General features: G+C 47.1%; 1 protein-coding gene across 2 annotated transcripts in view; it reads left to right on the top strand.

Annotated features, from left to right (window-relative positions):
- The window catches only part of LOC140717081 (DNA damage-regulated autophagy modulator protein 2-like), a 95,234-nt gene extending 72,720 nt beyond the window's left edge, over positions 1 to 22,514 (top strand). For both annotated transcript variants that reach the window (XM_073030261.1, XM_073030259.1), the window contains 3 exons: positions 2,964 to 3,046; positions 18,865 to 18,957; positions 21,799 to 22,514. In XM_073030261.1, the coding sequence (XP_072886362.1) occupies positions 2,964 to 3,046; positions 18,865 to 18,957; positions 21,799 to 21,909 (287 nt within the window). In that variant the 3' untranslated portion in view covers positions 21,910 to 22,514. The remainder of the gene's footprint in view (positions 1 to 2,963; positions 3,047 to 18,864; positions 18,958 to 21,798) is intronic.
- The last annotated feature ends 1,330 nt before the right edge of the window (positions 22,515 to 23,844 follow it).

The raw sequence follows: 23,844 nt of genomic DNA, 5'->3' as shown, positions 1-23,844 counted from the left end.
AACCCAATGAAAGAAAAAAATAAAAGACCCAACACTTGATGCACAAGAGAAAGAAAACAAACGATATTGTGCAAACAATTGAAGTGAGCAACAGTATTCCGAACAAGCATTGGAAGATGTGCAATACTTGGAGTAAGGGTTAAAGCTGGGAATAACACCCTGGAATGTCAGTGTGTGACATGGAAAAGAATGTAAAATTCCAGTTGTGGGGTTAGAACAGAGTTCACTATGTCCTATACACACAGTGGCAAAACTTTCTCACCTCTCTCTCCTCCTCACCCCGCCACCTATGTCTCTCCACTCCTTCCTCATCTCTCTTATTCACCACAATCTCACCCCCGTCTCCCTCTCACCCCCATCCCCCCTCACACCCCCGTCCCTCTCTCACTCTTTCTCTTCACTCCCTCATCTCTCCCTCGATTTTGTCTGTTACTCTTGTTTATCTCCCTGTCTCTTACCCCCCTACACCATCTGTCCATAACATCTCTCTCCCCGCATTGTTGTTGCAACAATTCTCAGCCAGCTGATCTATCTCAGTCCTGTATTATTGTGAAATTCTGCCAACAATACCTGTCATCGGTAAGATGTAGATGGTGTGTTTGTGTACTGTCTGGCTCCACAGTCACCGGTGTAGAGAGAGTGCCAGGTCAGGTTGATCCTGGGAATGAAAGTGCTAATGTATGAGGAGTGCTTGATAGCTTTGGGCCTGTACTTGCTGGAGTTTAGAAGAATGAGACAGGAACTCGTGTGGAGAGGATGTCCAACAGTGGGGGCGTCTAGGACCAGAGGGCAAAGCTCTGAATAGAGGCATGTCCATTTAGAGCAGAGATTAGGGGGAGTTTCTTTAGCCAGAGGGTATTGTATCTGTAGAATACATTGCAAAGTTGGCTGTCGAGGCCAGGTTATTGGGTATATTTATAGAGGAGGTTGTTTGGTACTTGATTAGACAGGGCGATAAAGGTTATGGGAAAAAGATGGGAGAATGGGGTGACATCAGCCACGATGGGATGATGGTTCAGGCTCAATGGGCAAAAAGGCCTAAATTTGTTGCTCTGCCTTATGGTAGGGGGAGGGACCCAACAGGCTAGGATTGGGTGTGTGGGATAATACAAAATGGTAGAAACAGTTAGCAGGTCAGGCAGCATCTGTGGGGAGAGAAACAGTTTAATGTTTCAAATGTGAGATGCTTTATCAGACCAGAATAACAAAAGAGTTGGTCTGAGTGGCATCAAAGTGTGGGGGGAATGTCGGAAATAATGCTTCTGGTGTTGAACAGAAAGCGGAGGGACAATGTTAGCGGGCCAGAACTAAACACGGAGAGAAAGACGATAAAGAGCAGGAAGAGGAAATGGCTGTTACTCTGCCATTCAATAAGATCATGGTTGATGTGCCAAAATGTAAAGACATCAGTAAACACTCCAGCTTGTTGGTTAGTATATGTCCATGGCAAATTCATGGCAGATGCAATTTAATGTGGATAAATGTGAGGTTATCCACTTTGGTTGCAAGAACAGGAAAACAGATTATTATCTGAACGGTGGCCGATTAGGAAAAGGGGAGATGCAACGAGTCCTGGGTGTCATTGTACACCAGTCATTGAAGGTGGGCATGCAGGTACAGCAGGCGGTGAAAAAGGCAAATGGTATGTTGGCATTCATAGCAAAAGGATTTGAGTACAGGAGCGGGGAGGTTCTACTGCAGTTGTACAAGGCCTTGGTGAGACCGCACCTAGAGTATTGTGTGCAGTTTTGGTCCCCTAATCAGAGGAAAGACATTCTTGCCATAGAGGGAGTACAGAGAAGGTGCACCAGATTGATTCCTGGGATGGCAGGACTTTCATATGAAGAAAGACTGGATCGACTAGGCTTATACTCACTGGAATTTAGAAGATTGAGGGGGGATCTTATTGAAATGTATAAAACTCTAAAGGGATTGGACAGGCTAGATGCAGGAAGATTGTTTCCGATGTTGGGGAAGTCCAGAACGAGGGGTCACAGTTTAAGGATAAAGGGGAAGCCTTTTAGGACCGAGATGAGGAAAAACTTCTTCACACAGAGAGTGGTGAATCTGTGGAATTCTCTGCCACATAAACAGTTGAGGTCGGTTCATTGGTTATATTTAAGAGGAAGTTAGATATGGCCCTTGTGGCTAAAGGGATCAGCGGGTATGGAGAGAAAGCAGGTACAGGGTTCTGAGTTGGATGATCAGCCATGATCATACTGAATGGCGGTGCAGGCTCGAAGGGCCGAAGGGCCTACTCCTGCACCTATTTTCTATGTTTCTATGTCCTCTTTACTTGGCCAGGTACACTGTCTGGGCTGGGTTCTCCCTCCTGAAGGATGCCCTCACATCACCCTCAGAGACTGAAACCACAGGGTTGTTGTAGGTGTGTCCACGTTCTGTCAGTCAAAGTGAGTGAAAAGCCTCTGGTAGAGAAAGCTTGTCACACAAGTTGCAAAAATTCAAAGTAAATTTATTATCCAGGTACATAAACATCACTTTATACTAATTTTTGTGCAGACATTAACAGTAGAACAAAGAAATACAATAGAATCAATGAAAAACTGCACACAAAGACCAATATTCAAAAGAAGACAAACTGTTATAAGTAAAGAAAAAAATAAGACAGGTTAATAATAAATCATACTGCAAGTATGAGTTGTGGAATCAGTGTAGTGTTGAGGTGAGTGAGATGGTTGTAGGGTAATAGCTGTTCCTGAACCTGGTGGTGTAGGAGCAATGAGGAGAGAGCATGGCCTAGATGGTGAGAGGTGGGGCATAATTGTTGATGGACATTGCTTTCTTGTGGCAGTGGTCGGTGGTAGGCAGGGTGTTGCCTTCCCTGTGATGGACTGGGCTGTGTCCATCATGGCAGGAAGGAAGGGTGTTTTTTCTAATGTCGGAGAACTCAGTCTTCAGTCCATGAGTGCTGAATGTAATTTCTTTGACTCTTTCCTGCACAGTGTTTGTCTCCTCGGTAACTCTTTACATGACAGTCCCTACCATTGAGATGTCTAAGAAGCTGCACTGGAACCCATCTGATAAGGTAAGGTTCGAAGGAGCAATGGTAGGAATCCACACTGCATCTTGTGCGGCTTGCATCTCCCAGAATCCCAAACATTCTCTAAGCACTCCTATGAATCGAAGGGCAGCAATTGTAACCTCATTATTTAAGGAAGAGGTAAAACAGATCTTTCCCATTTCAATTCAACTTTGCTTAAATTTTCAATTTCAATTCTGACGTGTTGGTCCATGACCTCCTCTTCTTCCACGATGAGGCCACTCTCAAGTTGAAGGAGCAACACCTCATATTCTGTCTGGGTAGCTTCCAACCTGATGGCATGCACATTGATTTCTCCAATTTTTGGTAATTTCTCTGCACCGCTTTCTGCTTCTCTCTCTTTCCATTCTCCATTCTGAATCTCCTGCAACTTCCCCCTCCTTTGCTTTTGTCAATGGTCACCTATCCTCTAACAGCCCTTGTTAGAGCTCTTGTTCAGCCCTTTACCTCTTGACCTATCACCTCCCAGCTTTTCACTTCATCCCCTACTTCTGGCTTCTTCCCCCTCCCCTTCCAGTCCTGATGAAGGGTCTTGGCCTGAAACTTTATTCCTCTCCATAGATGCTGTTTGATCTGCTGATCTCCTCTGCCCATTGAGATCGCTGGTCCTATTTGCCTTGGAGCAGTAGTAAGGAATTTGCTGCTGTTTGTGTTATTAATGCCTGAGTTACAGGGATGGCTGAATAAGTTAGAACCTTACTCCTCAGAACATAGGAGAGTGAGGAGAGATTTGACAGAGGTGTACAAAGTTATGAGGGGTATAGATAGAAAAATGCAAGCCGGCTTTTTTTGCTGAAGCTGGGTGAAAGTTCTTCACCAGAGGGTGGTGAGCATTGCTCGTAGAAGTGGTGGATGTGGACTCGATTTCAGCGTTTAAGAGAAGTTTGGGTAAGTACATGGATGGGAAGTGTGGTCCAGGTGTAGGTCAGTGGGACTAGGCAGAATAACAGTTTGCACTGACTAGATGGGCTGAAGGTCCTGTTTCTCTGCTGTGGTGCTCTATGACTCATAACTCCATTTAGAACAGGGATGAGGAAGAATTTCTTTAACCAGAGGGTGATGAATCTGTGGAACACATTGCCACAGACGGTTGTGCAGGCCAAATCATTGGGGATATTTAAAGAGGAGGTTGATAGTTTCCTGATTATTAAGGATGGCAAAGGGTGATTGACGTTGAGAGGGATTATAAATCGGCCATATTTATCCTTTTTTGATGCATGGTTGGCCTGGGATGTAAAATTTGGAACTGCCTTGTTGGGAGGAGTTTTGTTATGTGACATCCCTGCTTCAAGGTTCAAGGTTGTTTAAATTTATTTCTTGTACACATAACCCTTCAGCCTATGATGTGCTGATCATTATAAAGACCATGAGACATAGGAACAGAATTCGGCCATTGAGCCCATCAAATCTGTTCCACCATCAGTACTGGCTGATTTTAATGTCCTTTTCAATTCCATTCTGCTGCCTTCTCCCTGTAACCTTTGACACCTTTGCTAATATATATGGTGACATACACTGTACATATCTTGATAATAAATTTATTTTGACTTTGTCTTTAACCTACTGGAAGATCAATCTAGCCCATCCTCCCCCCATTCTTCCATGCATGTACCTAAAAGTGTCTAATGTATCTGCCATTAGCACTACACCTGGTAGTGCTCTCCACCCACCCAACACTCTTATGTTAAAAAAAACACTACCTACCTCTCACATCATCCTATATTTAAAATTAAGCACCCTCATATTAGCCATTTCCATCCTGGCAAAAGTCTCTGCTGTCCTCTCAATCTGTGCCTCCTATCATCTTGTACACCTCTATCAAAACACAAAAATACAACTCCAGATGCTGTGGATCAAAGAATATGTACACAACGCTGGAAGAACTCAGCAGGTCAGGCAGCATCCGTGAGAAAAGAGTAGCTACTGACCTGCTGAGTTCTTCCAGCGTTGTGTACGTACACCTCTATCAAGTCACCTCTCATTCACCTTCACTTCAAAGAGAAAAGTCCTAGCTCGCTCAGACAATTCTCAAAGATCTGGGTGCCAGGCAGAATCATTCTGTTGCTAGGTTACCAGACAAAGCACCCTGTGACCCGGGCGACGAGAATGGTGGAGAGTGAGTTTATGTAGCCCTTTATGCCTCTTTGTGAGGGCCTGGAGCGATTGGAGTGGGGAGGGCCCGGAGTGGTGGGGGTGCTATGTCGAACCATGGTGACATTTGTGGACTGCTCTCTGCATATCCTTGTGCTGTGTGGGTCACTGGTGCAAATGATGCCGTCCACTCATCCTGCCAATGTACAAACGTTTGTACATGTGACCACCTCACGCAACTGATGAAGTATCAAGATCTTCTACAGGGGCACCACTGAGAGCCTCCTGACTGGCTGTATCACTGCCTGGTATGGAAACTGCACCAGCTTTGATCGCTGAGCTCTGCAGAGAGAGGTACAGACAGCCCAGTGCATCTGTGGATGTGAACTTCCCTCCATTGACATTTTCAGCAGCAGGTGTATAAAGAAGGCCTGGAAGATCATCGGGGACACCAGTCACCCCAACCATAAACTGTCTCAGCTGCTTCCGTCTGGCAAACGGTGCTGCAGCATTAAAGCCACGACTACACACAGGCTACGGGACAGCTTCTTTCTACAAGCCATTAGACTTTTAAATTCACATGTTTGTACATTGCAACAGAGTCATAATGCAAAGATTTTTACTCCCTCATGTTTGTGGGACAAAATGTAAGATATATATATATATATATATATAAACTGAACTCAAATCTTTAAAGAATACAGGACCAAAGAGATAAAATGCGCCTTAGAGGCTAAGACTAATTCTCTGGCTCAGTCTTGTGAACCTACAGGCCAGTACATCTTTCCTTAGATACAGGCCCAAAATGTGGTCTAACCAATGTCTAATAAAGCCTTAACAGTGCATCCTTTGATATTCTGATCCTCTGGAAATGAATGCTAACATTGCATTTAATACCAGCTCACCCTGCAAGTTAACTCTGCACCTCCTGATTTTTGAATTTATTCTTCCTTTAGAAACTAGTTTACACTTTATTCCTTCTACCGGAGTGTTTGACTATACATGTTCCTACACTACATTCCACCTGCCACTTCTTTACCTATTCCCCAATAAATCTAAGCCCTCCTGCAGACTCCCTGCTTCCTCAACACCACCTGCCCCTTGGCCACAAAGCCATCGGTTCCATCATTTGGATCATTTGCACCTCTGATTTCTGAGTTTGATTCTTCCCCCCTCCCAGGTTTAGAAAGTAGTATGAACATGAAGTGCTGGAGAAACACAAAAGTCAGGCAGCATCGACGGAGAAGAATAAACAAGCCAGTTAGGAGCCTCCTGCCCTAATAAAGTGGCCACTGAAGTTACGTTCATGGTCTTAAGACTATAAGAGGTAGAGCAGAATGAGGCCATTCAGTCCATCGAGTCTGCTCTGCCATTACATCATGGCTGACTTAACTCTTTCAACCCATTCTCCCCTTCTCCCCATAACCATTGATGCCCTGACTAATCAATCTCAGCTATCCTGACTCAATGACCTGGCCTCCCATGGCAATAAATTCCACAGATTCACTTTGGTCTGGCTAAAAAAACCCATACATCTGTCCGTCCGTAAAAATCTTTATGTTCCGGCCCTGTCGCTATGTAGAATAGAGAGGGGCAGTGTGGGAGGATATTGCCCAAACACTAAGGTTGTATACAGAATTGTTTTGTATACATACATGTACATTCAGATACAATGTACTGTCACAGTGATCAGTCATGCACAATGTTCAATAGATAGTGTACAGTCGATACAGTATACAGTCAGACACAGTGTACAGTTAGGATGTACGGTTAGACACAGTGTACAGTCAGAATGTACAGTCAGACAGTGTACAGTCAGAATGTACAGTCAGACACAATGTACAGTCAGACACAGTGTGCGATCAGACACAGTGTACGGTCAGACAGTGTACGGTCAGACACAGTGTGCAGTCAGACAGTGTACGGTCAGACAGTGTGCGGTCAGACACAGTGTGCGGTCAGACGCAGTGTGCGGTCAGACAGTGTACGGTCAGACGCAGTGTGCGGTCAGACAGTGTACAGTCAGACGCAGTGTACGGTCAGACAGTGTACGGTCAGACGCAGTGTGCGGTCAGACAGTGTACGGTCAGACACAGTGTGCGGTCAGACAGTGTGCTGTCAGACAGTGTGCGGTCAGACGCAGTGTACGGTCAGACACAGAGTGCAGTCAGACGCAGTGTACGGTCAGACGCAGTGTGCAGTCAGACGCAGTGTACGGTCAGACACAGTGTGCGATCAGACACAGTGTACGGTCAGACAGTGTACGGTCAGACACAGTGTGCGGTCAGACAGTGTGCGGCCAGACAGTGTACGATCAGACGCAGTGTGCGGTCAGACAGTGTACGGTCAGACGCAGTGTGCGGTCAGACAGTGTACGGTCAGACAGTGTACGGTCAGACACAGTGTGCGGTCAGACAGTGTGCTGTCAGACAGTGTGCGGTCAGACGCAGTGTACGGTCAGACGCAGTGTGCGGTCAGACAGTGTATGGTCAGACGCAGTGTACGGTCAGACAGTGTGCGGTCAGACACAGTTTACGGTCAGACAGTGTACGGTCAGACAGTGTGCGGTCAGACAGTGCGGTCAGACACAGTGTGCGGTCAGACAGTGTAGTCAGACAGTGTGCAGTCAGACACTGTGCGGTCAGACACAGTGTACAGTCAGACACAGTGTGCGGTCAGACACAGTGTACGGTCAGACACAGTGTACGGTCAGACACAGTGTACAGTCAGACACTGCAGTCAGACACAGTGTGCAGTCAGACAGTGCAGTCAGACACAGTGTACAGTGAGACACAGTGTGCGGTCAGAAACAGTGTACGGTCAGACAGTGCGGTCAGACACAGTGTACAGTCAGACACTGCGGTCAGACAGTGTACGGTCAGACTGTGCGGTCAGACACTGTGCGGTCAGACAGTGTACGGTCAGACACAGTGTGCGGTCAGACAGTGTGCGGTCAGACAGTGTGCTGTCAGACAGTGTGCGTTCAGACGCAGTGTACGTTCAGACGCAGTGTACGGTCAGACAGTGTACGGTCAGACGCAGTGTGCGGTCAGACAGTGTACGGTCAGACGCAGTGTACGGTCAGACAGTGTGCGGTCAGACACAGTTTACGGTCAGACAGTGTACGGTCAGACAGTGTGCGGTCAGACAGTGTACGGTCAGACACTGTGCGGTCAGACACAGTGTACGGTCAGACAGTGTGCGGTCAGACACAGTGTACGGTCAGACAGTGCGGTCAGACACAGTGTGCGGTCAGACAGTGTAGTCAGACAGTGTGCGGTCAGACACAGTGTGCGGCCAGACACAGTGTACGGTCAGACACAGTGTGCGGCCAGACAGTGTATAGTCAGACACAGTGTACAGTCAGACACTGCAGTCAGACACTGTGTGCAGTCAGACAGTGCAGTCAGACACAGTGTACAGTGAGACACAGTGTGTGGTCAGAAACAGTGTACAGTCAGACAGTGCGGTCAGACACAGTGTACAGTCAGACACTGTGCGGTCAGACACAGTGTGCGGTCAGACACTGCAGTCAGACACTGTGTGCAGTCAGACAGTGCAGTCAGACACAGTGTACAGTGAGACACAGTGTGTGGTCAGAAACAGTGTACAGTCAGACAGTGCGGTCAGACACAGTGTACAGTCAGACAGTGCGGTCAGACACAGTGTGCTGTCAGACAGTGCAGTCAGACACAGTGTACAGTGAGACAGTGTACGGTCAGACACAGTGTACAGTCAGACAGTGCGGTCAGACACAATGTACAGTCAGACAGTGCGGTCAGACACAGTGTACAGTCAGACACTGCTGTCAGACACAGTGTACGGTCAGACAGTGCGGTCAGACACAGTGTACAGTCAGACAGTGCGGTCAGACACAGTATACAGTCAGACAGTGTACGGTCAGACACAGTGTGCGGTCAGACACAGTGTACAGTCAGACAGTGCGGTCAGACACAGTGTGCAGTCAGACACAGTGTACAGTGAGACACAGTGTGCGGTCAGACAGTGCGGTCAGACACAGTGTACAGTCAGACAGTGCGGTCAGTCACAGTGTGCAGTCAGACACAGTGTGCGGTCAGACACAGTATACAGTCAGACAGTGTACGGTCAGACACAGTGTGCAGTCAGACAGTGCGGTCGGACACAGTGTACAGTCAGACAGTGCGGTCAGACACAGTGTACAGTCAGACTGTACGGTCAGACACAGTGTGCGGTCAAACGCAGTGTGCGGTCAGACAGTGTATGGTCAGACACAGTGTGCGGTCAGACACGGTGTGCGGTCAGACACAGTGTGCAGTCAGACAGTGCGGCCAGACAGTGTATAGTCAGACACAGTGTACAGTCAGACAGTGCGGTCAGACACAGTGTACGGTCAGACACAGTGTGCAGTCAGACACAGTGTACAGTGAGACACAATGTGCGGTCAGACACAGTGTACAGTGAGACACAGTGTGCGGTCAGACACAGTGTACAGTCAGACAGTGCGGTCAGACACAGTGTGCGGTCAGACAGTGTACGGTCAGTCTGTGCGGTCAGACACAGTGTGCAGTCAGACAGTGCGGCCAGACAGTGTATAGTCAGACACAGTGTACAGTCAGACACTGTGCGGTCAGACACAGTGTACAGTCAGACAGTGCGGTCAGACACAGTGTACGGTCAGACAGTGCGGTCAGACACAGTATACAGTCAGACAATGTACGGTCAGACACAGTGTACAGTCAGACAGTGCGGTCAGACACAGTGTACGGTCAGACAGTGCGGTCAGACACAGTATACAGTCAGACAATGTACGGTCATACACAGTGTACAGTCAGACAGTGAGGTCAGACACAGTGTGCAGTCAGACAGTGTATAGTCAGACACAGTGTACAGTCAGACACTGTGCGGTCAGACACAGTGTACAGTCAGACAGTGCGGTCAGACACAGTGTACGGTCAGACACAGTGTACAGTCAGACACAGTGTGCAGTCAGACACAGTGTACAGTGAGACACAGTGTACGGTCAGACAGTGCGGTCAGACACAGTGTACAGTCAGACAGTGCGGTCAGACACAGTATACAGTCAGACAGTGTACGGTCAGACACAGTGTGCGGTCAGACACAGTGTACAGTCAGACAGTGCGGTCAGACACAGTGTACAGTCAGACACTGCAGTCAGACACAGTGTACAGTGAGACACAGTGTGCGGTCAGACACTGTACGGTCAGACACAGTGTACAGTCAGACAGTGCGGTCAGACACAGTGTGCAGTCAGACACAGTGTACAGTGAGACACAGTGTGCGGTCAGACACAGTGTGCGGTCAGACAGTGCGGTCAGACACAGTGTACAGTCAGACAGTGCGGTCAGTCACAGTGTGCAGTCAGACACAGTGTGCGGTCAGACACAGTATACAGTCAGACAGTGTACGGTCAGACACAGTGTGCAGTCAGACAGTGCGGTCGGACACAGTGTACAGTCAGACAGTGCGGTCAGACACAGTGTGCGGTCAAACGCAGTGTGCGGTCAGACACAGTATACAGTCAGACAGTGTACGGTCAGACACAGTGTGCAGTCAGACAGTGCGGTCGGACACAGTGTACAGTCAGACTGTACGGTCAGACACAGTGTGCGGTCAAACGCAGTGTGCGGTCAGACAGTGTATGGTCAGACACAGTGTACGGTCAGACACAGTGTGCGGCCAGACAGTGTATAGTCAGACACAGTGTACAGTCAGACACTGCAGTCAGACACTGTGTGCAGTCAGACAGTGCAGTCAGACACAGTGTACAGTGAGACACAGTGTGTGGTCAGAAACAGTGTACAGTCAGACAGTGCGGTCAGACACAGTGTACAGTCAGACACTGTGCGGTCAGACACTGCAGTCAGACACTGTGTGCAGTCAGACAGTGCAGTCAGACACAGTGTACAGTGAGACACAGTGTGTGGTCAGAAACAGTGTACAGTCAGACAGTGCGGTCAGACACAGTGTACAGTCAGACAGTGCGGTCAGACACAGTGTGCTGTCAGACAGTGCAGTCAGACACAGTGTACAGTGAGACAGTGTACGGTCAGACACAGTGTACAGTCAGACAGTGCGGTCAGACACAATGTACAGTCAGACAGTGCGGTCAGACACAGTGTACAGTCAGACACTGCTGTCAGACACAGTGTACGGTCAGACAGTGCGGTCAGACACAGTGTACAGTCAGACAGTGCGGTCAGACACAGTATACAGTCAGACAGTGTACGGTCAGACACAGTGTGCGGTCAGACACAGTGTACAGTCAGACAGTGCGGTCAGACACAGTGTGCAGTCAGACACAGTGTACAGTGAGACACAGTGTGCGGTCAGACAGTGCGGTCAGACACAGTGTACAGTCAGACAGTGCGGTCAGTCACAGTGTGCAGTCAGACACAGTGTGCGGTCAGACACAGTATACAGTCAGACAGTGAGGTCAGACACAGTGTGCAGTCAGACAGTGTATAGTCAGACACAGTGTACAGTCAGACACTGTGCGGTCAGACACAGTGTACAGTCAGACAGTGCGGTCAGACACAGTGTACGGTCAGACACAGTGTACGGTCAGACACAGTGTGCAGTCAGACACAGTGTACAGTGAGACACAGTGTACGGTCAGACAGTGCGGTCAGACACAGTGTACAGTCAGACAGTGCGGTCAGACACAGTATACAGTCAGACAGTGTACGGTCAGACACAGTGTGCGGTCAGACACAGTGTACAGTCAGACAGTGCGGTCAGTCACAGTGTGCAGTCAGACACAGTGTACGGTCATACACAGTGTACAGTCAGACAGTGAGGTCAGACACAGTGTGCAGTCAGACAGTGTATAGTCAGACACAGTGTACAGTCAGACACTGTGCGGTCAGACACAGTGTACAGTCAGACAGTGCGGTCAGACACAGTGTACGGTCAGACACAGTGTACAGTCAGACACAGTGTGCAGTCAGACACAGTGTACAGTGAGACACAGTGTACGGTCAGACACAGTGTACAGTCAGACAGTGCGGTCAGACACAGTATACAGTCAGACAGTGTACGGTCAGACACAGTGTACGGTCATACACAGTGTACAGTCAGACAGTGAGGTCAGACACAGTGTGCAGTCAGACAGTGTATAGTCAGACACAGTGTACAGTCAGACACTGTGCGGTCAGACACAGTGTACAGTCAGACAGTGCGGTCAGACACAGTGTACGGTCAGACACAGTGTACAGTCAGACACAGTGTGCAGTCAGACACAGTGTACAGTGAGACACAGTGTACGGTCAGACAGTGCGGTCAGACACAGTGTACAGTCAGACAGTGCGGTCAGACACAGTATACAGTCAGACAGTGTACGGTCAGACACAGTGTGCGGTCAGACACAGTGTACAGTCAGACAGTGCGGTCAGACACAGTGTACAGTCAGACACTGCAGTCAGACACAGTGTACAGTGAGACACAGTGTGCGGTCAGACACTGTACGGTCAGACACAGTGTACAGTCAGACAGTGCGGTCAGACACAGTGTGCAGTCAGACACAGTGTACAGTGAGACACAGTGTGCGGTCAGACAGTGCGGTCAGACACAGTGTACAGTCAGACAGTGCGGTCAGTCACAGTGTGCAGTCAGACACAGTGTGCGGTCAGACACAGTATACAGTCAGACAGTGTACGGTCAGACACAGTGTGCAGTCAGACAGTGCGGTCGGACACAGTGTACAGTCAGACAGTGCGGTCAGACACAGTGTGCGGTCAAACGCAGTGTGCGGTCAGACACAGTATACAGTCAGACAGTGTACGGTCAGACACAGTGTGCAGTCAGACAGTGCGGTCGGACACAGTGTACAGTCAGACTGTACGGTCAGACACAGTGTGCGGTCAAACGCAGTGTGCGGTCAGACAGTGTATGGTCAGACAGTGCGGTCAGACACGGTGTGCGGTCAGACACAGTGTGCAGTCAGACAGTGCGGCCAGACAGTGTATAGTCAGACACAGTGTACAGTCAGACAGTGCGGTCGGACACAGTGTACAGTCAGACTGTACGGTCAGACACAGTGTGCGGTCAAACGCAGTGTGCGGTCAGACAGTGTATGGTCAGACAGTGCGGTCAGACACGGTGTGCGGTCAGACACAGTGTGCAGTCAGACAGTGCGGCCAGACAGTGTATAGTCAGACACAGTGTACAGTCAGACACTGTGCGGTCAGACACAGTGTACAGTCAGACAGTGCGGTCAGACACAGTGTACAGTCAGACACAGTGTGCAGTCAGACACAGTGTACAGTGAGACACAGTGTGCGGTCAGACACAGTGTACAGTCAGACAGTGCGGTCAGACACAGTGTGCGGTCAGACAGTGTGCGGTCAGACACAGTGTGCAGTCAGACAGTGCGGCCAGACAGTGTATAGTCAGACACAGTGTACAGTCAGACACTGTGCGGTCAGACACAGTGTACAGTCAGACAGTGCGGTCAGACACAGTGTACGGTCAGACAGTGCGGTCAGACACAGTATACAGTCAGACAATGTACGGTCATACACAGTGTACAGTCAGACAGTGAGGTCAGACACAGTGTGTGGTCAGACAGTGTACGGTCAGTCTGTGCGGTCAGACACAGTGTATAGTCAGACACAGTGTACAGTCAGACACTGTGCGGTCAGACACAGTGTACAGTCAGACAGTGCGGTCAGACACAGTGTACGGTCAGACACAGTGTACAGTCAGACAGTGTACGGTCAGTCTGTGCGGTCAGACACAGTGTGCAGTCAGACAGTGTATAGTCAGACACAGTGTACAGTCAGACACTGTGCGGTCAGACACAGTGTACAGTCATACAGTGCGGTCAGACACAGTGTACGGTCAGACACAGTGTACAGTCAGACACAGTGTGCAGTCAGACACAGTGTACAGTGAGACACAGTGTGCGGTCAGACACAGTGTACGGTCAGACACAGTGTACAGTCAGACAGTGCGGTCAGACACAGTGTACAGTCAGACAGTGCGGTCAGACAGTGTGCAGTCAGACGCAGTGTGCGGTCAGACACAGTGTACAGTCAGACACTGTACGGTCAGACACAGTGTGCGGTCAGACACAGTGTACAGCCAGACACTGTGCGGTCAAACACAGTGTACAGTCAGACGGTGTGGTCAGACACAGTGTACGGTCAGACAGTGCGGTCAGACACAGTGTGCAGTCAGACACAGTGTGCGGTCAGACACAGTGTGCGGTCAGACACTGTGCGGTCAGACACAGTGTACGGTCAGACACAGTGTGCGGTCAGACACAGTGTACAGTCAGTGCAGTCAGACACAGTGTACAGTGAGACACAGTGTGCGGTCAGACACAGTGTGCAGTCAGACAGTGCGGTCAGACAGTGTACAATCAGACACAGTGTGCGGTCAGACACAGTGTGTGGTCAGATACACACAAAATGCTGGAGGAACTCAGCAGGCCAGGCAGCATCTATGGGAAAGAGTACAGTCGACATTTTGGGCCAAAATTCATCTGATGGCCTGGTGAAAGAAGCTGTTCCAGAGCCTATCGATCCTGGCCTTAAAGCTACAGTACTGTTTGCCAGATGCAAGCAGCTGAACCAGTTTGTTTTGGGACGGCTGCAGTCCCTGATCCTCTGAGCCCTGTTGCAGTAAATGTCCTGAACAGAGGAAAGTTCACATCCACAGATGTGCTGGGCTGTCTGCACTAACCTGTGATTGAGGGGAGTAAATTTCCTGTAGCAGGTGATGACACAAGCCAGTCAGGATGCTTTTGATGGTGCCCCTGTAGGAAGCCCTGAGGATTTGTGCTGAACTTCTTCAGACATCTGAGGTGAAAGAGGTGCTATTGTGCTTTTTTTTACGCAGTCGGTGTACAATTCAGGTGAGATCCTCGGTGATGTGTATACCCTCTCAACTGCAGTCCCATTGATGTCAACAGGGGAGAGCTGTTCCTCCTGTAGTCCACAATCAACTCCTTTGCTTTTTCGACATTGAGCGAGGGGTTGTTTCCTTGGTTCCACTGCGTCAGGGCGTTGGCTTCTCCTCTGTCGGCTGTTTCATTGTTGTTGGAAATAAGGCTGATCAATATCGTGTCATCTGCAAATTTGATCAGCAGATTGGAGCTGTGTGTGGCAACACAGTCGTGGGTGTATAGGGAGTATTTGATAGATTTCAATGAGATCCCCCACTTAGTCTTCAAAACTCCAGCGAGTATAGACCTAGAGTGCTTCAAGTGCTTTTCACATGTTAACCCTTTTGTTCCCAGAATCATACTGGTGAACCTCCTCTGGACCCTCTCCAATGCCAGCATATCTTTTCTTATATATGGGGTCCAAAGCTCCTCACAATACTCCAAGTGTGGTCTGAACTAGTGCCTTATAAAGTGCATTATATCCTTGCTTTTACATTCTAATCCACTTGAAATGAATGCTAACATTGCATTTGCTTTCCTTACCACTGTCTCAACCTGCAGGTTAACTTTAGGGAATCCTGCAAAAGGTCTCTCAAGTCCCTTTCCACCTCTGATTTTTGAATTTTTTCCCCTATTTAGAAAATAGTCTACTCTTTATTCCTTTCATACACTTCCGGACGCTATATTCTATCTGCCATGTCTTTGCTTATTCTCCCAATATGTCTGAGTCCTTCTGCAGACCCAGAGCTTCCTCAACACTGTTTGTCCCTTCACATATCTTCATATTATCCACAAGCTTGGTCACAAAGCCATCAATTCTATCATCCAAACCATTGACAAAAACATGCAAAGGTGGAGGCCATGGACCCCTGCAGACCACCACCACTCACAGCAGCCAACCAGAAAAGGCGTGGTTTATTCCCACTGTTTGCCTCCTGCCAATCAGTCTATTTTCTATCCATGCTTGTTAAGCAGCCTCATGTGCAGCACCTTGTCAAAGGCCTTCTGAAAATTTAAGGAAATAGCATCCACTAACCCTCCTTTGTCAATCTTCTTATTTCCTCAAAGAATTCCAAAAGGTTTGTCAGGCAAGATTTTCCCTTAAGAAAACCATGCTGACTTTGGCCTATTTTATTATGTGCCTCCAAGTACCCTGAGTCCTTAACAATCGACTCCAACATTTTCCCAACCACTGAGGTCAAGCTAACTGGCTTGTAATTTTCTTGCTTCTGCCTCCCTCCCTTCTTGAAGAATGGAGTGACATGTGCAATTTTCCACTCCTCTAGAACTATTCCAAAATGTAGTGATTCTTGAAAGAGATGCCTGCACTGTCTGTTCAGCCACCTTTCAGAATCCTGGTGTGTAGTCCATTGGGTCTGGTTGATTTATCTTCCTTCAAACCTTGCAGCTTCCCAAGCCCTGTCTCTTTAATGATGGCAATAACACTCGCTCCTGGTCTGTGGCTCTTGAATTTCAGCCTTGGGAAAAAGCCTCTTACTATCCACACGATCAACGCCTCTCCTCCATCGCTCCAAGGAGAAAAGGCCGAGTTCACTCAACTTATCCTCATAAGACATGCTCCCCAATCCAGGCAACATCCTTGTAAATCTCCTCTGCACCCTTTCTATGGCTTCCACATCCTTCTTGTAGTGAGGCAACCAGAACTGAGCACAGTACTCCAAGTGGGGTCTGTCCAGTGTCCTATATAGCTGCAACATTACCTCTTGGCTCCTAAATTCAATTCCATGATTGATGCAGGCCAATACACTGTACTGCTTCTTAACCACAGAGTCAACCTGCTCAGCTTCTTTGAGCGTCCTATGGACTTGGACTCCAAGATCCCTCTGATCGTCCACACTGCCAAGAGTCTTACCATTAATATCATATTCTGCCATCATATTTGACCTACCAAAATAAACCATTCACACTTATCTGGGTTGAACTCCATCTGCCACTTCTCAGCCCAGTTTTGCATCCTATCAATGTCCCGCTGTAACCTCTGACAGTCCTCCACACTATCCACAACACCTCCAACCTTTGTGTCATCAGCAAACTTACTAACCCATCCCTCTACTTCTTCATCCAGGTCATTTATAAAAATCACAAAGATTAAGGATACCAGGACAGATCCCTGAGGTACTTCACTGCTGACCGACCTCCATGCAGAATATGACCCGTCTACAACCACTTTTTGCTTTCTGTGGGCAAGCCAGTTCTGGATCCACAAAGCAATGTCCCCTTGGATTCCATGCCTCCTTACTTTCTCAATAAGCCTTGCATGGGGTACCTTATCAAATGCCTTGCTGAAATCCATATACACTACATCTACTGCTCTTCTTTCATCAATGTGTTTAGTCACATCCTCAAAATATTCAATCAGGCTCGCAAGGCCATTGACAAAGCCATACTGACTATTCCTAATCATAATATACCTCTCCAAATATTCATAAATCCTGCCTCTCAGGATCTTCTCCATCAACTTACCAGCCACTGAGGTAAGACTCACTGGTCTATAATTTCCTGGGCTATCTCTCTCCCTTTCTTGAATAAAGGAACAACATCCGCAATCCTCCAATCCTCCGGAACCTCTCCCGTCCCCATTGATGATGCAAAGATCATCGTCAGAGGCTCAGCAATCTCCTCCCTTGCCTCCCACAGTAGCCTGGGGTACATCTCATCCGGTCTTGATGACTTATCCAGCAGGTCAGGCAGCATCCGTTGAAAGGAGCAGTCAACGTTTTGGGCCGAGACCCTTCATCAGCCCTAAAGAAGGAGGGGGCGGGGCCCTATAAAGAAGGTGGGAGGAGGGGGAAGGTGCCAGGTGAAAAACCAATCAGAGGAAAGATCAAGGGGTGGGGGAGGGGAAGCAGGGAGGGGATAGGCAGGAGAGGTGAAGAAGGAATCTAAGGGGAAAGCACTATGGATAGCAGAAGAAGGCAGAGTCATGAGAGAGGTGATAGGCAGCTAGAAGAGGAGACAGAGTGAAGGTGGGATGGGGGAAGAGAGAGCAGGGGAATTACCGGAAGTTGGAGAATTCTACGTTGGCGAGACCCAACGCAGATTGGGGGACCACTTCGTCGAGCGTCCGCCACAACAGACAGGATCCCGGTTGCCACTCACTTCAACACTCCTTCACATTCCCATTTGGATATGTCCATACATGGCCTCCTCTACTGCCATGATGAGGCCAAACTTCAGTTGGAGGAACAACATCTCATATACGGTCTGGGTAGTCTCCAGTCCCTTGGTATGAACATCGAATTCTCCAGCTTCCGGTAATTCCCCCCGACAGTTCTAGTTTAAACTCTCCCATACTGATACATCTGACTTCATCTTCTCCCTCTCAAACTGCAGGGGAAATTCGATCATATACTGATCACAGCCTCCTAAGGATTCCTTTACCTCCTCCTACCTAATAAAGTGGCCACTGACTGTATGTCCGTGGTCTTCTGCTGCTGGAGCCCATTAACTTCGACACGTGTGCTCAGAGATGCTCTTCTGCTCACTGGATTTTTCTGTTTTGTTGTTCGCACAGACACCCAAGCTTCCCCATCTGGTACCAACAGTGATTCCATGATCAAAGTCACTTAGATCACTTTTCTTTCCCCATTCTGATGTTTGGTCTGAACAACAACTGAACCTCTTGACTGTCTGTATGCTTTTATTTTTGAGTTGCTACCGCATGATTGGCTGATTAGATATTTGCATTAAAGAACAGGTTTACCTAATAAAGGGAGCACTGATTAGAAAGGCTAGTGTGCAGGTCAGTGTGTCTGCATTAGAGGAAGTGATGCTAACCAGTAATATCACTTTCTTTTCCCAGGGCTACTTGCTGCACATGGTCAGTACCATCTCCGAGTGGTCCCTTGCCTTCTCCTTCCTCAGTTTCTTCCTCACATACATCCGGGATTTTCAGGTGAGCTGTCCAGAGCACAGGAGTCGGGAGTGGGGCAAATTGTGTCCTCGAAACTCCTGGAAGTCCTTGATAAAATAATTATAATAATTTTTTTTATAGAGCACTTTTCATACAGATGATGTAATTCAAAGTGATTTACAATGAGATAAAAGTACAAATATGAAAATATAATAAAATATAAAAATAAACATGAAAATAAAAGACAAAAGATGTCAGTTAAAAGCAAGGTTAAACAAAAAGGTTTTGAGCTGTTGTGTAAAAGATTCAACTGAGTCTGCATTGCTTATAGTTTTAGATATTGAGTTCCATAGTTCAGGAGTGTAGTTCAAAAGAGTTGACCAATGAATTATGTTTCAAGGGAAATTGTTTAAATTAAAGGGACCAGTGGAAGAAGATCTGAGAGCTTGAACCGGATTATAAAACAAATGTCGTTTTGTGATATACTTGGGTCCCAGACCATTAAGCAATTAAGAGAACTCTAAAATCAATTCTACAAGATACAGGAAACCAATGCAGAGTAGCTAGTATGCGATGATATGCTCCTTTATTCTGATTTTGGTTAAAAGTCTAACAGTGGTATTGTGAGTGAGTTGAAATTTGCCAATAGATTGCTTTGAAAGCTCGTGAAAAGTGCTTTGTGGTGACCTAGTGTATTCAATGTAAAGGCATGAATTAGGATTGGATCCCAAAGTGTCTGAAGAAGAACTGCTGAGAACATTGTGCATCATCAGATTACGTCAGGGTTTAAGGTTTGGACTGAATTTAGCCATACAGCTTTGTTTTGAAACAGTGTCGGAATAGGCTTAGAGTCTTGAGTCTGAAGGTCATTGGATCTCAAGTTCAAGGTTATTGTCATCTGACTGCACGTTGATAGTAAGCCCTCTGTCGATCGAGGTTGAGCATGGATGTTGCATCCGAGCTGTCTCCACAAGCCAGGGCAGTACGATACAGAGAGCAAGCTGTTGCCCATGTGGCAGGCACCCCCTCTCCACGCAGCTGATGAGCACAAAGGAACTGCCATCACTTCTTTTTCCGTGACAACAGCCCAACTAGCCATTCAAATTCCTTCCTCAATGATTGAGGAGCCATCAACGTACAGAATCAGATCTAGGTTCAATAAAATAAAAGACTTCTTAGTCATTTGCATCTTCTTGACATGCTATTGTTCTTACACAGTAATGATCATCATAGTCTTCCATGTCCTTTGGTTACAGTGTAGCTGGATTCGTTGAATGATGATATTTGGTGCCTCAAGAACAGAGGACCATTTGGACCACAGAGCAGCTGTCAGTTGAGAGGCCCTGTTCAGAGTTCACTGAATGCAGTCATCGAATGTATAAAGTCTGATCCAGCACGATGTTAAAAACAACCATGACTGTCAGATAAAATGCTTGCAGTGCTCACAGGCACGAATCCCATCCTAATGCTACATTCACAAAATGCTGGAGGAACTCAGCAGGGCAGGAAACATCTATGGAAAAGAGGGAACAGTTGACGTTTTGGGCTGAGATACTTCATCAGTCCTGACTGTTTACTCTTTTCCATAGATGCTCTTGGCCCCATCCTGCATTTTGTGTGTGTTGCTTGCATTTCCAGCATCTGCAGATTTTCTCATTTGTGTTTCTATTGCTGTATTGTTCAATGTGGCAGAGTAATAACCAACAGGACACTTATGGTCTCCATGTTCTTAATTCAAAGCTGCTGTCCTGCAGCCACACTTCTTGTTGAAAACAGGGTCAAGTTTTAAGTTTGCAAAGTTTCATCTGTGCATCATTAAGAGTTGCAGGGTCAGAGTGCTTGTTGCTTTTCAACAAGGGTTGAGCAGTTACAGCATATGAACTGGCCCATGTGCTGATGTAGTTGCACAAATCCTGAATGATCGAAGTTGCTGGACTGTTGTCGGTGATGTTGCTGATTTAATGCCCTTTGCATGATTTTCTGTGATTTCTTGTTTGCTTTGGAAGATTTCCTGTCCCAAGTAAATCACTTACTCTTGTCGCAATTGTGCCTTGTCAAAATTTGCTTTGTGGCCCTTAAAGGCTCGCTAATCAAGCAAGTAGAACGTCTCCTGTTTGTGCTAATCCAACTGTGTGAGATTTGCTTTCTCTGAATGCAAGAGTACAGTTTAAAGTCAATAGGGCATCCATTCTGAAAAGAGCTTGTGAGATGTCTCCCACCCAGAATTGAATATCTCGTAGTTGAGGGCCAAATTGTACTTCAACTTTTGATTAAATTGATTCTCTGTCCTTTAGCACCATGTACATATCAGTAGATGATAGTCAATGGCCTGTGGCACTTTTGGGCAATAGCTTCAGCTATGGATGATAGTTCTGCTGCTGTGTTCAGTGAGAATTCAACACATTCATATCCAATTAAATTAACATATTGCTGTGAATTTCAGTTCCACTTATTCTGTTGGTTAACAAGTATAGACAGTTGGTTCATCTGTACCGATCTTAATTGGACTTTGATATCTGGCTCCACTTATTTGACAGTTTGCACGAGATCACTGCAGTAAACAGTTTTACTCCAATTTGCTCTGTTAGCACAGCTGGTTTCAAACCATCTGTCGTCCATTGGGATTTTTTAATATTACCTTCAGTTATTGCTTGAATTCCTGGGTGGCTGATCATATTCAGAAACATCCTCTGAAGCCTTTTGTTTATAATCAATCACTTTCTTGGGGTAAATAACATAATCTCTGAATGGAGAAACAGGGCAAAGGAACAGGGCTGAGAAAAAAATTATAAATATGTACTGATGCACCATTTGAATGAAGTCTGCCTTGTGTTGCCTGGTTACAACTTCTCATCTCTTTCTCCCTTCTCTCCCTTTGAACAGAAGATCAGCCTGCACGCTGAGGTGGATTTGCACAATGACTCGCTTTATGACTCGTTTCATGGGCTCGAGCGTAACGGAGAGTGTAGTGCACTGCTGGCGGGGAGTTTGTGATCGTGACACCGGCCCCTCCCCAAGATGTGGAGGCCTCTTCCAAATCTCCTCCGTCCCTTCTTCTCCAGATCAAATTATTTTTTTAACCCAGTCCTGCATCAAGTCAACTCATGACGTGTATGGAAATTCTCTCTTAAGTTTATACAGTGTTAACAAAACAATTTAATTGTGAACTTAATGCAAAAATCATGATTTTGTTGATGTTTTTAACCGTCCTTTCTGGAAGTCCATGTCACCAACTGGAGGTGCAGCGATTTTAACGATATAGCTCAACCTCAAAGAACAGGAACAAGGAAACCCTCAAAATAAGGGAGTTGTAGGTCAGGAACTCTTTGGAAAGGCACTAACAGCACTTAGTAAAGTGCATTGACCTAATCTTCACAGCTTGGACTGAGAATTTTCCGGGTCACCTGCTGGATCCACAGAGGGTGAAATTTGGATTGAGTGTATCAGCATAATCACACCTGTTCAGCTGGATTGAGAATGCCAGCTTGGGCCTTGCGTGCTGTCACAAAGACGTGGACTAACCTTTATGTGTCAACTGCCAGTTGTGATGTTTCTGATAGTCCAACTTTAATAAATAAAATTTGGTTGTTATCCAGTGACTGGGAACTAACTGAAGGAGCAGAGGGTTGAATATCTTACTCCTTAGTCTTGTCTCCCCATATAACAAAACATAAAGGGAGCAGCTTCAGGTAAATCCGGTCTTTTCTTGGTGGCTCAGGTACAGTCAGTGCAAGTAGGAATGGGGTGATACACAGATGAATGAGTGGCTGAGGAAGAAGGGCACGGAACAGGATTTCAAGTTTGTGGATCATTGGAACCTTTTCCTGGGGAAGGGGTGACCTGTACATGAGTGATGGGGAGAAAATTCAAATATCAGAGGATGTTTCTTGAGTTGGGGGTGTCCAGAACTAGAGGGCACAGCCTCCAAATTCAGGGTGACCCTTTAGAACAGAGATGAGGAGGAATTTCGTTAGCCAGAGAGTAGTAAATCTGTGGAATGCTCTGCCACAGACTGCAGTGAAGACCAAGTCTGTGAGTATATTTAAGGTGGAAGTTGATCAATTCCTGATCAATCAGGGCATCATGGGATATGTGAGAAGACAAGTGAGTGGGATCTGGGGTCAGCCATGATGGAATGGTGGGGCAGACTCAATGGGCTGAATGGCCTAATTCTGAACTTAGAGCATGGATCAGTACATGGAACTACAATGCCGTGGCCACTATAGAGACTTGGTTGGGAGAGGGACAGGAATGGGTGGTTAATGTACCAAGTTTTTGTAGCTTTAGAAAAGACAGAGAAGGATATAAAAGGGAGGCGCGGTGGAGTGTGAGTGAAGTTTCACTACCAGTAAGGGACAATATCACAGCTACACTCGGGGAGACATAATGAAGGGGTCAGACACTGAGTCCAGTTGGGTAGAATTCAGGAATAGAAAGGGTACAATCATACTGGTGGGATTTGTCGAAAGACCCCACCAATACTCACTGAAACATTGAGGAACAAATATGTAAACAGATTAAGGAAATGTAGATGTGTTGGGAGTGGTTTAAATTAATATTGCGGGGGGGGGGGGGGGGATGGGAACCAGTCTGACAGAGCTGAGGATGAGCCAGCAGGTTTACAGGTAGATGATGGGTGTAACATGAATGTAAGGAAGGACAAGCCAATGACTCGGTACAAATGCAGACGGGGCTAAGAAGCAAAATTCAAAAGGTTGAAGAATGCAGGACTGAAGGTGCTGTATCTAAATGCACATAGCATTCGGAATAAGGTGGATGAACTCATGGTGCAATTAGAGATTGGTTGTATGACATTGTGGGTACCGCTGGGTTGTGGCTGAAAGGAGGCCAAGGTTGTGAGCTTAACATCAAAGGATAAGCTTTGTATTGAAAGGACAGGTAGGAAGGCATAAGTGGTGGTGTGGTTCT

Source organism: Hemitrygon akajei, chromosome 27 (genome assembly GCF_048418815.1).
Source record: "Hemitrygon akajei chromosome 27, sHemAka1.3, whole genome shotgun sequence".
In the NCBI taxonomy this organism is placed as follows: Eukaryota; Metazoa; Chordata; class Chondrichthyes; order Myliobatiformes; family Dasyatidae; genus Hemitrygon; species Hemitrygon akajei.
Note: the sequence above shows the minus strand (reverse complement) of the source record. Positions and strands in the feature narration are given on the sequence as shown.